This window comes from Euprymna scolopes, chromosome 2 (genome assembly GCF_053919585.1).
Source record: "Euprymna scolopes isolate OS-2025 chromosome 2, ASM5391958v1, whole genome shotgun sequence".
NCBI classification, from domain to species: Eukaryota; Metazoa; Mollusca; class Cephalopoda; order Sepiida; family Sepiolidae; genus Euprymna; species Euprymna scolopes.
In genome coordinates this window covers 16,370,820-16,388,689 of record NC_136483.1, presented here as the reverse complement: position 1 = coordinate 16,388,689, position 17,870 = coordinate 16,370,820, and the positions used below count along the sequence as shown (strand labels likewise).

Sequence of the window (17,870 nt, the reverse complement as noted above, 5' to 3'; positions counted from 1 at the left end):
TTGAAAGTTATAAAACTCAGATCGTTCATAAGTTGTGACTCTAAATATAAACTCACTGAGACTGGCGGCTTCCATTAGTAAAGTCAGGCTTGTCTCTTCACAGTGTAGATTCAGGGACTTAGAATAGAGTGAAACTTAAGTCAGGGTTTTCAAAACCTCAGGCAGTCGGCAGAGTGTGTCCTCGAAGCTATTTTTGCCTTTCATTATATTGAGAAGCAGGTGAGCTTAATCCCGCCTCCGATTCACAGAATTCCATTTCACAATTCTCAGAAAACCAATCTCAGACAGTTTTTGAAATTCTCAAACTGTAAAAAATTTCTTTTTCTTTATCTGCCACTCCCAACAGGAGGGTTCATTGCCTTCACTTTGCATCACATGGGAGGGTCTCTACTTTTCACCATCACTCACATGAGAGGGTTCATCCTTCATTTACATAACCAAGGGTTTTTTTTTTCAAGTGCCATTTTGTATGAGTAAAAATATAAATAATTTGGTTATTTTTTTGAGGTGATCAAATTTCCTAGACGATAATTCATAGACACTTAACTTTGTATCTACCATCTTGTTTTTCCTTATCCAAAGAAACTCATAATATTTCAGGTGACCCAATAATAACTTTTGATCACCCAGAATTTGGTTAACTGCTTTTTTCTTCACAGGGGAGGCCTATTCAGATGAACTTGTCAAATCGCCAAAAGGTGCTATGTCTGACATTTTTTGGAGATTCCTTTATATTGGAATGTTCTGTTTCCAGCTATTGTTCTTTTTTAATGGCTGTTTATATCAACAGAAATTATCATGACAGAAAACAGATTTTTTCTTCCTATATCAACACATAAGCGGGTGCGTGCATTAAATTGATATCATAACAACCTTTCCTAACAATGAGCTTCCTTTCCATCATCAACAATAGCATCATCACCACCGTTGCTACCACCACCACCATCAACATCATCGTTACATACAACGGCACTGTCACACACGCATATATATATATATATATATATATATATATATATATATATATATATATCAACTTTTTCTAAATAAAGATATTTAAAAAAGGCTTTTACGTAGAGGAGAAAAGTTCAAAGTTTTTTCTGGGTTCTTTTTTATAATGAAATAACAAGAAAAGTTCTCTTGTATTTTTTTATCAAGGTTTTGTTTTGTTTGATGTGGGCTCTTTTCACATTTTGTTTCTATCATTGATGACAACAGAAGAGAATGTATATTTCCAGACTCTCAGTTCGGTTGTAGATTTAGTCTGAAGTGAAAAAAAGATCTCTTTTAAGAAATTTTTTTAAAATATTACACTTTGGATCAAAAGAGAAAAACTTTAGTATAGAAATTCATTTTTTTTGTTTCAATAAGAAAAATGTCTCCAATCTCTAACAATTTTCTCAGCAACCAGAATAAGTATTTTCAGGAGAACAACAAAAGCAAAATAAAATATATTTGCTCCAACGATATATATTAAAATCAGAATCGAGTGTCTATATGTCAGAGAGATTGTTATTTAAGTCTGATTTAGAAAAGTTGACAAGATAGCTTTTTTTATGTGAGATTGCTTAATAATTGAGGTCATGGTTTATGAATACGCCTTGTTTGGGATGAAGAAAAATCTAAGGTTACAATCAGGATTCGGTTCTTGGGGTTGGGAAGGAGTGAGTCAATCTCTCGACAACAGCATGTTTCTGCCCTCTTCTTTTCCAATCGACCACACCTGGCCTCTCGTCACCAATGTCACACCGCACAATCTGAACGTCAGCAACACGAAATACTTTTCAAGAGAAGATGTTCACGACTCTTTTCTCTCTTCTCCCCCAGGAAATTTTTCCCACCTTTTATATCCTCCTATAAAAAATTAAAAAAAAAAAAAAAAAAGGAAGAGACAAGAAAAAAAAATAGCTTCTCCCATCATGCCCTACTTTCCCAAGATGTCCTTCGGGTATATAAATGAGCTAGCCATCATTTCCTTCTTCTTTCCCAAAGAGCGATGCAGATACGCCCGGTACGTCGTATATTACTTTTTTTTTTGTTTCTAATCATAACCTAGCCTTAAACGATACCTTTTTTTCTCCCCTTTCGCATATACCCCACAAAAAATAAAAATTGATTTCTTTTAATTTTATTAATTTATTTTAGACTTCAATTGAAAATCCACTGAAGCCACTTGAAGATCAAATGATACCCAGCATGACCAAAGTTCAAGCTCGGCAAGAAGAAGAAACATTAACTGATCTGAATTCTTTCCATTGGAATACGTGGGAAAAGACTTTGCTTGGTAAGCATTTACATGGTTTAACTTGCCTGGTAAGCCTTTAAATGGTTTAACGCACAGGCCTTTAATCTCAATATGCAATAAGAATATTTTTCGTTTTTTTTTTTTTTTTTTTTTTTTTTTTGCCTTTGTTACACATTATGGGCTTTACATCAATGCTGATTACGTTAGCTAGTATAAATTTTGACATGGGTAACAGTAGGTGCATGATAATATGTAATGTTTAAACATACACACCATAGTGGGGCGCTGGAGGATGTTGTCTGTGTGGATAACTGAAGAGCTTTGATCTTTCAATATCATAGTCGTTTCACAACACCAATCTGATCTGAGATGATCAATTTCTGATCCATTCTATTCTAGCGCACTTTCAGACACCAGACATTTATAACATTACGGCATCGCATAAACGCTTCTCATTCGCTCTTGATTGGCGTCTGCTAAAGCAAATTTACGTATAGCAGCTATCCGAGTTGACATTTTTTTTCTATTCACCAATTCTTTCTCTTTGGTGTTCCCAAATCGTTCTGCACTAATTCTTTTTGCCATAGCTTTTAGCCGTTTGTCAATGGAGCCTTTCAATGTGATTGTTAAAATCTTGCTTGGGCTGAATCAAAACCTTGCCAGGCATTTGTATCAGCAGCTGTAGGCGATTTGATATTTTTCCAAAAGTAAAAATGTTTTGTTGCTGGGCATATTGACCCCTACATGGAAGGAATAGACATATATAGACACATATATATATATATATATATATATATATATATATATATATATATATATATATACATATATGTACATATATATATATATATATATATATATATATATATATATATATATATATATATATATATATATGTACATATATGTATATATATATATATATATATATATATATATATATATATATATATATACACGAGGTGCTTTCAATAAGTTTCCAGACTTTTTTTTGCATGGGCACTCTTAATGATAGTACACACATGAAACTCTAGTCCGCTTCAAAATAATCTCCACCGGCTGCAATGCACTTGTACCATTTCATTTCATTTCTGGAAGGCCCTATGTAAGTCCTCTTGTGTTCACGTGTCAGTGACCTCATCACAGCCTTTTTCATCTCCTCAATTGTCTCATAACGACAGCCTCTAAAGTTTTCCTTGATCTTAGCGAATAACCAAAATCACAGGGAGCAAGGTCTCGACTATAGGAGGGTGAGGAACTGTCTTGATTCCCACGACAACGTCTTTCTTTCTGATATTCTGTGACAAGGATGGATAAGAAGTAGACTAACATACTGAATTTTCATTTCAAGAGTCCACAACAATTTTAAATGCCAGTACAAAAAAGTCCAAAAACTTATTTAAGGCATGTCGTGTATGTGTATATATATATATGTATATATATATATATATATATATATATATATATATTCGAAGGGAGATCCGACATTGTCCCATTGTCCGGGATTGAATGAGGTCTAACAAATGTTCTACTTTTCAAATGCTTTTATTGTCATCAAAATCTGTAAAATCGTCCGTTTGTGAAACAAGTCGATTAAATACCTGCTCTATTTGGAAACCTACCACGGTGCTATGAAAAGAAGCTCATATGCCTCCTTGTAGTGACTTAGTCTACAATTCATTTTAGTCTACATTGCACTGTAGAGAATCTACTGTTCATTTCATGAAATTGTTTTTATATAATGCTTTGAATTAAAGTTTAAAATGCAAAAGTCAAGTATCATGATTCAATTGTGCTCCAAACAGAAACATTTATTTCGAACGTGCTCCTGTTTTATCAAATAACCTACTGTTGATTGTATAGGCTGGGCCTTTCTGCTTGTGCAGTGATAAAACTTCTCGGGTGCATTTGTTATGTTAGGCTGTGTAAGAGTATTAATTTTGATCAAAATCGGAGTGTTCCTTCTATAATTGGATTTTTCCGATTATTGATTTTCCATACGTATCAGATGTATTTCAATACAAAACTTCGCTAAGAACATTTCCAGACACATAAAGTAAATTTGGGTGAAATTTCAAAATAATCATTCGTTTTGGAGTCCATAGGGAACTCTCTCTCACTCACACACACACACAAAGTGCCTTTTATATATAAGTAGAGATATATACAGAATCAGTAATTGTATCGGAATCAGGAATTTCAAACAGAATTGTTAATCATATTGGAATCGTCAAAAATATTGGAATCGTCCCATCATTAATACTCATTAATGGCAAGTTAATTGGTAAATGACAACAATCCAAAAACCGAGACTAAAAAAAAAAAAATTTAAATCCATTTCAATAATGGCAAACAATTTTCTTGCTTTACGAACCAACACAAGAGATTCATAAAAATTGAAATTAAATTTTTTTTCTTTGATAAAAATTACATAATAATTTTTATTTGCAGGAAAAGGTTATCAGGAAACAAGAACCAAAAAACGTTGTCGTCGTCAACCGGCGAAACTTGACCACTTTTCAAGCAACTGGGATAAGGCGGGTCCCTATTCTGTGAGTAGAAGAGTTTTCGTTTCTCTGGCTTTTTTTCACCCCCCCCCCCCGCTGTCATTCTTTATCTGTATTTGTATGTTTGTTAAAAAAAAAATATTTGAAAACAAAAGCAAAACAAAAGAGAATACATCAGTTCTTAATGCATTTGGTCATAAATTCCCAGCCACGTGAAAACTTACAAGGTAAGTACATATTATTTTATATTTCTTTGGCATGATATTTTCCTTAGTACAAAAGAAACCATTCAATAAACAGATATTTGTGAAGATCAAACTTTCTCAGAGTCATAGCCATATAAAATTTTTTAAAAATCAATCAATCAACTAGTTCAAAGTAATCTAAAGGTTTCCTGTTAATTTGGGAACTACATCCATAGAAAAAGAGAACGTTACCCTTTCCCCTTAATTACTCTGCTTAACCTGAATTCTTGCTTTGAATCTTTGCAATGATTTGACCGAGAACTTAACTCCAGTCTCCCATACTCTAATCTAACCATTGTATCAAGTGGATTGGTTATAATAATTTGTAATCTCGTATTTTTCGTTGCCTCTCTTAATTTAATAATACTAATCCAGTTGTAAAAACGACATATACGTATACATGTGTGTACTCACAATATCATCATAGTCTTTTTCACTCGTTCTTATTCAAATTGTTTTCTCTTCATTCCTTTTTCTTTTTCTTTTTCTTCTTCTTCTTCTTGGCACTCGCTGTTTTATTTGCTGTCTTGTTTATCGAACACATTTGTAGACGGCTGTCATTTATTTGTGCACTTCTATATTTTACATTGATTCTCTCATTGTAATTGCTGACAAAGTATTTTTGACAGGGACAGTATTCAGAAGAGATGATGAAACATAAGTTATTTATACTATTTGTAATTAAATGGTTTGGTTTTCATTAAAAAATGCTTATATGAACAACTGTTTCCATCAGATATTGTGAAAATATTTTTAAAAGTATATATTCGTGAATTTCCTTTCATAAATAAGTCTTTGATTATTATCCGGTTTCATTACAATGTTAAAAATTGCTCGGAAAAAAGAAAATAAACAAAATGACACAAAAAGTCTTTATGTACTTAAAAAAAAAAAAAAAGATAGTACACCAACAATTATGCAAATTTCATCCAGTTTTATTTTTTAAAAATCAAATTTTATCGACAAAATCTCTGGTCGACTATTTTCGGTCTTAATAATCTTAAAGGACATAATTCTAACTTTAATTCGAACAAGGAAAAGGTCAAGCAAGTCCCGTCCTCTTATGTTAAGAATGGCTTCCAAAATTTGTATGGGAATGATTTAATTTTATTTGATAAAAAAAATTACAATAAATAAATAATAATAATAATAATATATATATATATATATATATATATATATATATATATATATATATATATGCTAGCAAAAGTACCCATCGTTGACTGGGTTCAAAAACAGCCTACAGAAAATGGACTCTGATTTATGAAAATATGATAGGTTATGAAAAGGAAGGGTTGTAAAGAGATAGCTTCGAATTTGGGGGTATCAAAACCAAAGCAAAACATGACGAAAGTAAAAATAAAATAGATAAACCCTATAATTTATTATACCATGCCTGTTCACACTGAAACACCCATCACAATATTCTGTGGATCTATATTAAAACACCTTGTTAAACTCTGTGACATATTTCCATTCTATGGAGGTCAGGCGCGAACGAACACCCCATAATTTTATTATACCATATTTCTTCAAACTGAAACATAATTTATCAAAGTATACTTACGCAGATAGATATGAAAAGTCTTTATTAAAGTTTTTGCCTATTTCCATTTTATAGAGGCCAGGCGCGAACACAGACCGCACAATTTTATTATATCATCCCTATTTAAGTTAAAACATACTTATCAAAGTATTATTATTATTATTATGTACATCTATATCAAAAACACTTGTAAACGTTTTTTTTGTTTTTTAATTTTAAATTTTTTATCTCCATACTTTTTGGACGAGGCGCGTACGCAGACACCACAATTTTAATGAATCATCATTATGCCAGATCAAACATACCCATTCCTGTGTCTCGATACATCTTCTATCATTATATGTAATCAGTTTTTTTAAATAGTCAACCATATAGGAACCTATTCGTGACCAGACACACACACAGACGTTCATCTATATATATATATATATATATATATATATATATATATATATATATATATATATATATATATATATATATATATATATAATAAAATAAAAACAAATATCCTGGATGAATTTATATAAATATAGGTGAACCACCTTTTGTTAGCTTAGAAGCTATGTACCTAATGAACCCATCACAAAGAGATATACTCCAATGACCTACCAGACCAGTAATTGTACAATTATCATTTTTTTAATATTGGAGTAAAACTGGATGAGCGCCCATCATTTTCTTCTTCTGGTAAAAAAAAAATTAAAAAATTAAAAAAAACACAAATTCAATTCGGTTTTAAAATATTTTGGGGGTTTAATGTGGTCTAGATAACATACATGTATGTACGTATTATACCCATGATGCATACATGTATGTACATATTATACCCATGATGCATACATGTATGTTCGTATTATAGCCATGATGCATACATGTATGGACATGTTATGCCCATGATGCATACATGTATGTACATGTTATACCCATGATGCATACATGTATGTACGTATTATACCCATGATGCATACATGTATGTACATATTATACCCATGATGCATACATGTATGTACGTATTATACCCATGATGCATACATGTATGGACATATTATACCCATGATGCATACATGTATGGACATGTTATACCCATGATGCATACATGTATGTACGTATTATACCCATGATGCATACATGTATGTACATATTATACCCATGATGCATACATGTATGTACGTATTATACCCATGATGCATACATGTATGTACGTATTATACCCATGATGCATACATGTATGGACATGTTATACCCATGATGCATACATGTATGTACATGTTATACCCATGATGCATACATGTATGTACATATTATACCCATGATGCATACATGTATGTACATATTATACCCATGATGCATACATGTATGTACGTATTATACCCATGATGCATACATGTATGGACATGTTATACCCATGATGCATACATGTATGTACATATTATACCCATGATGCATACATGTATGTATGTATTATACCCATGATGCATACATGTATGTACGTATTATACCCATGATGCATACATGTATGGACACGGTATACCCATGATGCATACATGTATGTACATATTATACCCATCATGCATACATGTATGTACATATTATACCCATGATGCATACATGTATGGACATGTTATACCCATGATGCATACATGTATGGACATGTTATACCCATGATGCATACATGTATGGACATGTTATACCCATGATGCATACATGTATGGACATGTTATACCCATGATGCATACATGTATGGACATGTTATACCCATGATGCATACATGTATGGACATGTTATACCCATGATGCATACATGTATGTACATGTTATGCCCATGATGCATACATGTATGTACATGTTATGCCCATGATGCTTACATGTATGTACATGTTATACCCATGATGCATACATGTATGTACATGTTATACCCATGAGAATCCAACTGCTGATTCAGTAAAAAGATCTTCTTTGCCCATTCGTCATATCATATTCGCAGCTTCCTGTCTATGATGAAAGTGCCGGAACTTGTAGCTCTCACTTAACTTCTACTTGGAAAATTCTATTCTACTTAATTTTTTCTTTCATGGAAATTTAACAATTTACCGCCCTTATTGCACAAGTACATACAACCATTACAGCAATATGATACTATCAAATTTTCAAGTCCGTAGCTCTAACAACTCAAAAGTAGTTAACACGCAGACAGACATAAAGACAAATTCCGTCTTTTTTAATTATCTCATACAGATTTTATGTATAGACTAGTTTATCAGGAAACGATTTAAAAAAAAAAAATTTGTTCGTGTTTTTTGCTATTTATTTAATCAACAACACTAAAATTATTCTGCAACCAAAAAACGAAACACCCAAAAAGGAAAGCAAAAATTGAAAAAAAATGATTAGCTTTATTTTATATTGATACAATTTTTTTTATTGGTCAAATATATATATATATATATATATATATATATATATATATATATATACTTATTTATTCCAATCAAAATAAGATTGCAATGGTGTAGCAATCATTCCAGAACGAAACAGTTGATTACTTTGTGCAAGAAAATCTTTATATAATTTTTTATGAACGCCAAATAATCATTGTTTCTCTTTGGATTACTATCCTAATCAAATTTGATGTTTATATGATGGTTTGCGAGTATATTTTTCACTTACATTTTCCGTATTTAAAGTGGATCGTTTTTTTATTTTTTATATTTTGTGTACAGTGACATTTTTTACATGCTTACATCAGCTGAACTTCCAACATTATCAGCCAACCTAGCATAGATATGAATTTTATAGGGAATCCTTTGATTAAAAAATATCAATTTTTTTTTAATGTTTAAACTACAGATCTGACCGGTAGCAACGATTTATAAGAATTCTGATATTACACTCTGTGCGATTGCATACATATATATATATATATAGTCCTTGCGCGAAAGAGCAGGACACAAAATGTTTTAAATAATAATAATAGTATAACAATAGCAAAGACTTTCACTGGCGAGGACTACTATTGACCGTAACCAGTTATACAGTCCTTTTGAAATTTTCATCTCTATTTTTCTCGTTATGTACTGAATATTTGTTAATGAAACCTATATGAAATATATTCCTTATTAAATTTTAAAGATTTTCTATTCTGAAAGAAGTGTTAAGAAATTTAATCTAAAAAAGTTATTTTAAAGTTTTTGTTAAAAAAAAATCAGATTTTCTCATTATTCAGACCTGTATTACAAAGAGGGGGGTTGCAAAAAATGAGTTTTGGTGTGAGGAGAAATACAAACTGAAACAGAGAGAATATTCAGACCTGTAATAATACAAAAAGGGGGTTGAAAAAATAAGTTGTGCTGTGAGGAGAAATACAAACTGAAATAGAGAGAAAGAGAGTTTTAAAATATAATCTTAAAAAGATAAGATACAAGTTAGAAAAGCATTTCATCCAAGGCATGAAAATTGTTAAACAAAATGTTTTTACTATAGGCTTTAAAAATAAAGGTACAAGATTCAATTTGAAATTTATTTATCTTCAAAGTGCACTTTTATAAATTTGACAAAGTAAGGTATAAAAATTTAATTTAAATTGAATCAAAATATTACCTTGGATTTATTTTATGTAATGTACATTTTGTTGCAATTTAAAAACATTATCTTTCATCTAGTAATTAATGATATAGATATAAAATTCTCAATGATTTTTTTTTTAAAGTACAACAGAATGTACATTACATAAAATAAATCCAAGGTAATTTTTTGATTCAATTTAAATTTATAAAAGTACACTTTGGAGATAAATAAACTTCAAATTAAATCTTGTACCTTTATTTTTAAAGCATTTTGTTTAACAATTTTCATGCCTTGGATGAAATGCTTTTCTAACTTATATATATATATATATATATATATATATATATATAGATAATATGATTTATGAAAACATCATTTACATAGGCTCCAAGAATTCAACATCAACAATCTATATGTATACGGTACGCATTTTTATTGAAATAAAGTCTCTTCATCAATACAGGGATTAGATACCAAAGAAAAATTTAAACGTATGATCAAGACTAAAGTGAGGATATCCAATGTTTGTAGAATATGTATGCTGAAGGTCTCATACATAAGAACAGTGAAGTATATATCTTTGTAATGGATCTGCATGTTTGTCATATTCGTTTCATTTCTTACAGTTAACTCCTGTGTCTAGACTAAGCGTGTGCAACAGACGACCCATGGGCCACAACCCGGCCCACCAGACCAGTTAATGTTATTCTTAGTATTTTATATATATATATATATATATATATATATATATATATATATATTATAAGGTAAAATTAAAAGCCAAGAACAATGCGAGATTTTTTTTTTTTATATAGAGTAAAATTAAATGCAAACAAAAGAAATAAAGTTCTTTTTTTTGTTGTTTGTTTTTTCTTTTTCACACAAATTTTAACTCTAAACAACAGTAATTTTTTTTTTCTGTTGTATTCAATGGTGATATAAATCTCAATATATTTCAGACTTATTAGTCCATTTTCAAGAGAAGACAGCGGAAGAGTGTTCAAAATTGGAAAAGTAGCCGCAGAGTTTGCCACGTGATACCGCGAAATATAGAACAAAAAATGACGTTAGGAGAACGTTAAAATAAATCAGTTGATGTTTGAAATACTTGTTGCGTTTGTGAATCAAGGGAGATGACTATTCAAGCAAGGTTTTTTTTTTTTTTTTTTTTTTAATTATTGTTTTTCTTATGTTTTAAACTTATATTATAAAAGCGGAGCTCAATTCCAGTCTATTGTTTAGTGTGGGAGTATTTTTTGAAATAATTAAAGATTCGAGGATACGAAGTTGACCTATGTTTCTTGAAGAAGCAAGAATGTTGATGTGAAAATCTGGTTCTGAATTAATGCAAGTGCGAATATGTTTATAGAACAACGAAGCAGTAGTGTTTAAGTGCTCTTTAATGCGGTGATGAAGCAATCTGGTAGTGCTTCCGATGTAAGATGCACTGCATTTAGCGCATTGTAGGTCGTAAACAACGTGGTTCTTAAAGCATAAACCTGTGTGTGATATTGGGCAATTAGAGAGTGAACAAGGGGAAGGTGTATGCGATGGATGTTTTCGGTTGAGCTGTTGTCTTAAAGTAGATCCAGTGTGGATGAGTTGAATGTTGAGCCCCTCGCTGCGGATGGCTTTTCGGATTGAAGATGAGATTTTGTCACTGAGGAAGGGTAGTTTTAGAAAACAATTGTTAGAGAAGGGTCGGGTGTTGCGTTTTTTCTTTTTAAGTGAGGATAGGATCGTATTAGGATAGCCGTTTAGTGAGAGGGTCTGTAGGAAATTGTTAGTGTGTGTATGTTTGTCGGAGATGTTAGTGCATTTGTCTTGTATGCGTGAGATTTCGGCATGTGCGTAGTTTAGTTTGTCCTTGAGAGGTAGCGCAGATTTGAAATGTACGAAGAGGCGTTTGCTGGCGGGTTTTCTGTAGAATTCAGTGCATATGGCACCATTTTTTTTTATTTGTATTTTAAAATCAAGTAGAGAAAGAGATTCCGAAGAGTCTGGGTGTTCTATAGTAAATTTTAAGTTTGGGTCTGCGTTATTGAATTTGTGGAAAATGTTAATAGCTTCTTCGCGGGAGTATGTGATAATTAAAATGTCATCGATATATCTAGTAAAAAGGAGATAAGAATAGCAGGTACTAAGGGTGTGTCTTTCGAGTTTGTCCATATAAGCAATGGCAAGAATACCGGATAGACTGGAGCCCATGGGTTGTCCAGATACTTGTTTGAACGTGTTTTGTAGGAAAGTAAAGTAAGTGTTGTCTACTCTAATACGGAGGAGTTGTAAGAGATCTCCTGGAGTAATTCCGAAGCATTGTGGGTTTTTAGATGCTATAATACACCTTCCCCTTGTTCACTCTCTAATTGCCCAATATCACACACAGGTTTATGCTTTAAGAACCACGTTGTTTACGACCTACAATGCGCTAAATGCAGTGCATCTTACATCGGAAGCACTACCAGATTGCTTCATCACCGCATTAAAGAGCACTTAAACACTACTGCTTCGTCGTTCTATAAACATATTCGCACTTGCATTAATTCAGAACCAGATTTTCACATCAACATTCTTGCTTCTTCAAGAAACGTAGGTCAACTTCGTATCCTCGAATCTTTAATTATTTCAAAAAATACTCCCACACTAAACAATAGACTGGAATTGAGCTCCGCTTTTATAATATAAGTTTAAAACATAAGAAAAACAATAATTAAAAATAAAAAAAAAAAAAAAACCTTGCTTGAATAGTCATCTCCCTTGATTCACAAACGCAACAAGTATTTCAAACATCAACTGATTTATTTTAACGTTCTCCTAACGTCATTTTTTGTTCTATATTTCGCGGTATCACGTGGCAAACTCTGCGGCTACTTTTCCAATTTTGAACACTCTTCCGCTGTCTTCTCTTGAAAATGGACTAATAAGTCTGAAATATATTGAGATTTATATCACCATTGAATACAACAGAAAAAAAAAATTACTGTTGTTTAGAGTTAAAATTTGTGTGAAAAAGAAAAAACAAACAACAAAAAAAAGAACTTTATTTCTTTTGTTTGCATTTAATTTTACTCTATATAAAAAAAAAAAATCTCGCATTGTTCTTGGCTTTTAATTTTACCTTATAATTTTCTTCAACAATGCTTCAAGCAAACTACAACCTACTTATATATATATATATATATATATATATATATATATATATATATATATAATTAAGTACTTTAATTTCGTTTTTTTTTTTTTTCGAGATTATAAAACTAGTTTTATCGTTTTTGAATTGACCACACAAAACTCACATTTTTCTTTATTATTTTAATGTATTCACAATATTACTGAACGGACATAATTACTTAACTATAGTTTTCATAAGTCTACGTAAGAGTTTATTTTCTTACAATAACTAGTCCTCGTTGTTACAAAGTTCAAATGTGGCCCAACCTTAGAAAATGTTGCACATTCCTGGTCTAGACACACAATATAGAAATTATTAATTTTAAGAAAAAGCCCACTTAAAATGTTTTCTTTTTTTGTTTTTTGTTTGGTTTTCATTTTCAGTAAAAATTTGGCCTCGAGTAAGACCAAAGGTTTATTGTCGCCTGATGAAGTCTTTTAAAATTAAATCAGTAGATTTATTGTAGTAACTAACGGTAATTTTGTTTACCTAAACTGATTAAAATAATATCCTGCTCTTTTTATTGAGCACTATCAATGGCTTTCACTTTTGGATATTTTTAATCTGGAATATATATATATATATATATATATATATATATATATATATATATATATGAAGCGTTCATCATTTTGAAAATGACCATAAAAACAGGCGATGTTGATACAATTTACATTAACATTTAGTTGTTTTTTTGTTTTAAATACTATTAAGTAAGAGACAAAAAGAAAAGATCCATAATTTCGGTTGTGTATTCCCTGTTTCCAAATATCTTTCTGATTATTTTAAAGCGTTTTGTATTCCAAATGACTCTTATAACCGATATCACGGATAATAAAATAATTCAATACAAATAGCTTTTTCTCGGGAGATAATGGAGCTCTATGCCTTGGATCTGTCCGTTGCCGAATTGCAGCATCTGCTGTGACTGTACAAGACTATCCTGAATCGACAGGACTTGATGCAGTTACCACAGGTATAGGTGGTGTATGGTTGCAAGAACTTCTCTTCTCTTGGAACATGCATTTACAGCACTTCTTCAAGCCTGGATTTCCAACCTCTTAGCTTGATGCCAGCATGTCTTCTTTGCAGACATCCGAAATGCTAATTTTGTTAATAATTTTACGTTCATCTCTTAGTCACTGTTGAAATTTTCTTAAAATTAAAGTAATACTCTATAAAAATCCAGCTTCTGTCATTTGATGTAGACAGTAAGTGTTGCAACAACAGATGGTCTTTTTTCAATTTACCAGTCATATAATCTTTTCAGTGAATAGTACCAAACTTAACAAAAGTTTGATTACTATGGCCAAATTTACTTGATTGTGGGATGTTAGGAGTAAGGTTATCAATAGGACTGTGACAACAGCATATTCTTTTCATTGTTGTGACTCTTGAGTATATCTCCGTTAATATCTTATATGTTTTTATATAGACGCATGTGTTTCTCGGTTGATTAACTTGTCTGTGTTGGATATGTACTTGAGAGTCAAAAGAATGAAAAGAATATTCTGTTATCACATCCCTATTTATCAATACTCCAAACCAATAATTTTTTGTGACAGATGAGTCGAACTACATATTGCCAGCGAATCTATACAATTATAAAACTCAAATGACCTTGTAACGATGTATGTAACTCACTTTCCGGTTTACAACATGACCTGTGCACTGAAATATTAACGTTATTATTTTGAAATTATTATTTAACATGGGAAGAGTGTGGTTTAAAATAACTTAAACGTAATACAGAAATGAACGATGTAAAAAAAAAAAAAAAGAAGCAGATATATCAAAATTTGAATTTAGCTATAATAAGTATTATGGTATCTGTTCAGTGCACATTTAACCAAGCTCTAGTCCATCACCTTACAGATACTAAACTTCTGACTGACCAACAATATGGATTTAGACAAGCCCGTTCCACAGCAGACATCCTTACTGTAATCTCAGAACGTATATACCAGTCACTGGACAAAGCGGGAAAGGATAGAGCGGCAGCTCTAGATATATCTAAGGCTTTTGACAGGGTATGGCATGAGGGTTTTCTCAAAATCAGATCATACGGCATCACTGGAAGAATATATAACATAATTAGATCCTTATTGGATAAGAGAAAAATCCAGGTTGTCCTCGACGGTCGTACATCTAAACTATATGATATAAATGCGGGAGTGCCTCAGGGGTCTATCCTTGGACCTCTGCTATTCTTAATATTCATAAATGACCTCCCTGACAAAATTGTCTGTGAGATGGGTATGTAAACTGACGACACCACGCTCTATAACAGATACGACAGGAAAACAAATGAACACATATCTAAAGAAATGGCAGAAACACTAAAGGAAGACCTCCGATCCATAATGGAATGGGGACAAAAATGTATGGTCACCTCCAATGCTGCCAAGACTTAACTTGTTTCCTTCAATAATTACAAAACCCTTCCCTACTGCCAATAGCAATGCCAATGAATCTTTATCTGAAAGCACATCTTTTAAACACCTTGGCCTAACGTTCACAGGAAACATGAGTTGGAACAATTACATTGAGAACATTGCCAGGGCCGCTGCGAAGAAGGTGGGTTCTCTCTTCCGTGCTAGAAAGCTACTAACGCCTGAAAGTATCCTATATCTCTATAAGCCCACCATTCGCCCATGTATGGAGTATTGTTGTCATATTGGGCTGGTGCATCTGCCACTAGTCTCTTGCTCCTAAACAAGGTTCAAAAGAAAGTCGCCAACTTGATAGGTCCTGAACTGTCAGCTAAACTTCAGCCTCTATCCCATCGATGAAATGTTGCATCCCTCTGCCTTTTCTACAAGTAATTTAACGGAGAATGCTCTGACAAACTGCAAGCACTTGTGCCCCCACGATGTAAATACCCCCGACAAACCTGACAAGCAGCTAAATTCCACTCCTTCACAGTAGATGCAAGAGAGCCTTCTACTCCATTAGTTTCTTCCCCAGAACAGCTAGACTTTGGAATTCCCTTCCAGGTCCCTGCTTCCCTGACTGCACTGACATGCAGAAGTTCAAGTGCAACGTGAACCGACATCTTGCTGTCCAACTTCCTACACAGTTCATTTTAATATACTTTCATAGAAATATTTCTGTTATGCCAAAAAAAAACTATTTTCTTTACGTCACAAGTGTCACGCTCATACATGAATTCCATAGCTAATATAACATACTGACCCAACAGGTTACGGGTAGTCTAGTATATATATAATTATTGTAACGTAAAAAAAGAAAACAATTACAACAGAATACAACATATCAATAATTGTATTCAGATAAGTTTTACACAAATGAATAGTAAAAGAAATATAACCAAATTAAAGTATAATACATTTCACAATATTCATTTTACTATGAGGTTTACTCTTTGGACAATTAAGAAGCATCCTGCTGTCAGTGTGTAGTGTTATTAAAAATGAGATGTATGTTAGGACACTGAACATAGAAGCATGCCTTTATCCATAACATTAGAAGGTTGAAAGCTAATCAGAAAGGAAATGTTGTCTGAAAAGTTATCTTTGGAAATCAAATTGCAAACATAAAAAATAGAAATGACGTAAACAAATCTTATTCAACAGGTTGATTATTTGGAGGCAAGATGTAAGAAGGATAACTGTAGACAAACAGATCAATCAGGAGGATCCATCAAGGATGAATATGCAAAATTCCAACATCTCTGTTCATTTGTGAATGAATTGAAAACAAAAAAATTTGAAAACATTTTTTATAACAAAAGCACAGTCTTTTTTATTTTTTACCAAGGGAAGCAACTTTTACCCAACGAGAAACAAAATGGCAAATTGCACCTGAAACTTTTTACTAATCAGATAAAAACTAAAGTGATTATATTTCTAGTTCCAACATGTTTCCAGTATCATCTGGTCATAGATTAGATGGTTCTCCTATATCAGATATCAAACTCGTCTAGCCAGAAATGAATCCTTCAGTTTGCTTATTGGAGCTGAGAAGTGTTATTAGCATATTTTCTTTATTTATTGAATATGTTTTAATCAATTTTTATACAACTGCTGTAGCTTTGCAGACCGGCAACAATCAAGACAAACACCTTAGTATAATTAACAAAAAGTGTATTAGAAAAAGTATCTTACAGAAGTACATGTCATGATTCTGGGGCAATGACTGCCACGAATCTCTATCTCCGGCGGGTTTAATATAACTATATTTATAGTCATTGTGTAAGTTCATTATTTTTTAAATAGATATATCAGCTTACCACATAGCAATAACCAAGATAAAGCGCCAGAACTATTCAACAAAACAGAATTAAATTTCGCATCTTTGAAATGCCAAATGATAAAAATGACTACAACTCATCTTTTACTGTTATCAAAACAGACTTGTTTAGTTTAGCCACTTGTACAACTATTCTTTTCGTGGACTCCTAATAGTCCCTACCCAAATTGAAAATTTCGATGTAGCTCCTTTCCTCCACAATGTGATTATTCCAAACTTAATCATTGTTGGCTACAATTCATACATTGGATCACACAATATAGACTTTTCAGTTTTTTCAGTCAAGCATAAACAACTGCGAAATAATAGGAATA

At 32.0% G+C, this 17,870-nt stretch overlaps 1 protein-coding gene across 1 annotated transcript in view; it reads left to right on the top strand.

Annotated features, from left to right (window-relative positions):
- LOC145289182 (cilia- and flagella-associated protein 337-like) overlaps positions 1-17,870 on the top strand; it is a 1,233,457-nt gene that overhangs the window by 900,713 nt on the left and 314,874 nt on the right. Inside the window, exons 25-26 of the mRNA XM_080136389.1 lie at positions 2,146-2,284; positions 4,697-4,797. Coding sequence (XP_079992515.1) covers positions 2,146-2,284; positions 4,697-4,797 — 240 coding nt within the window. The remainder of the gene's footprint in view (positions 1-2,145; positions 2,285-4,696; positions 4,798-17,870) is intronic.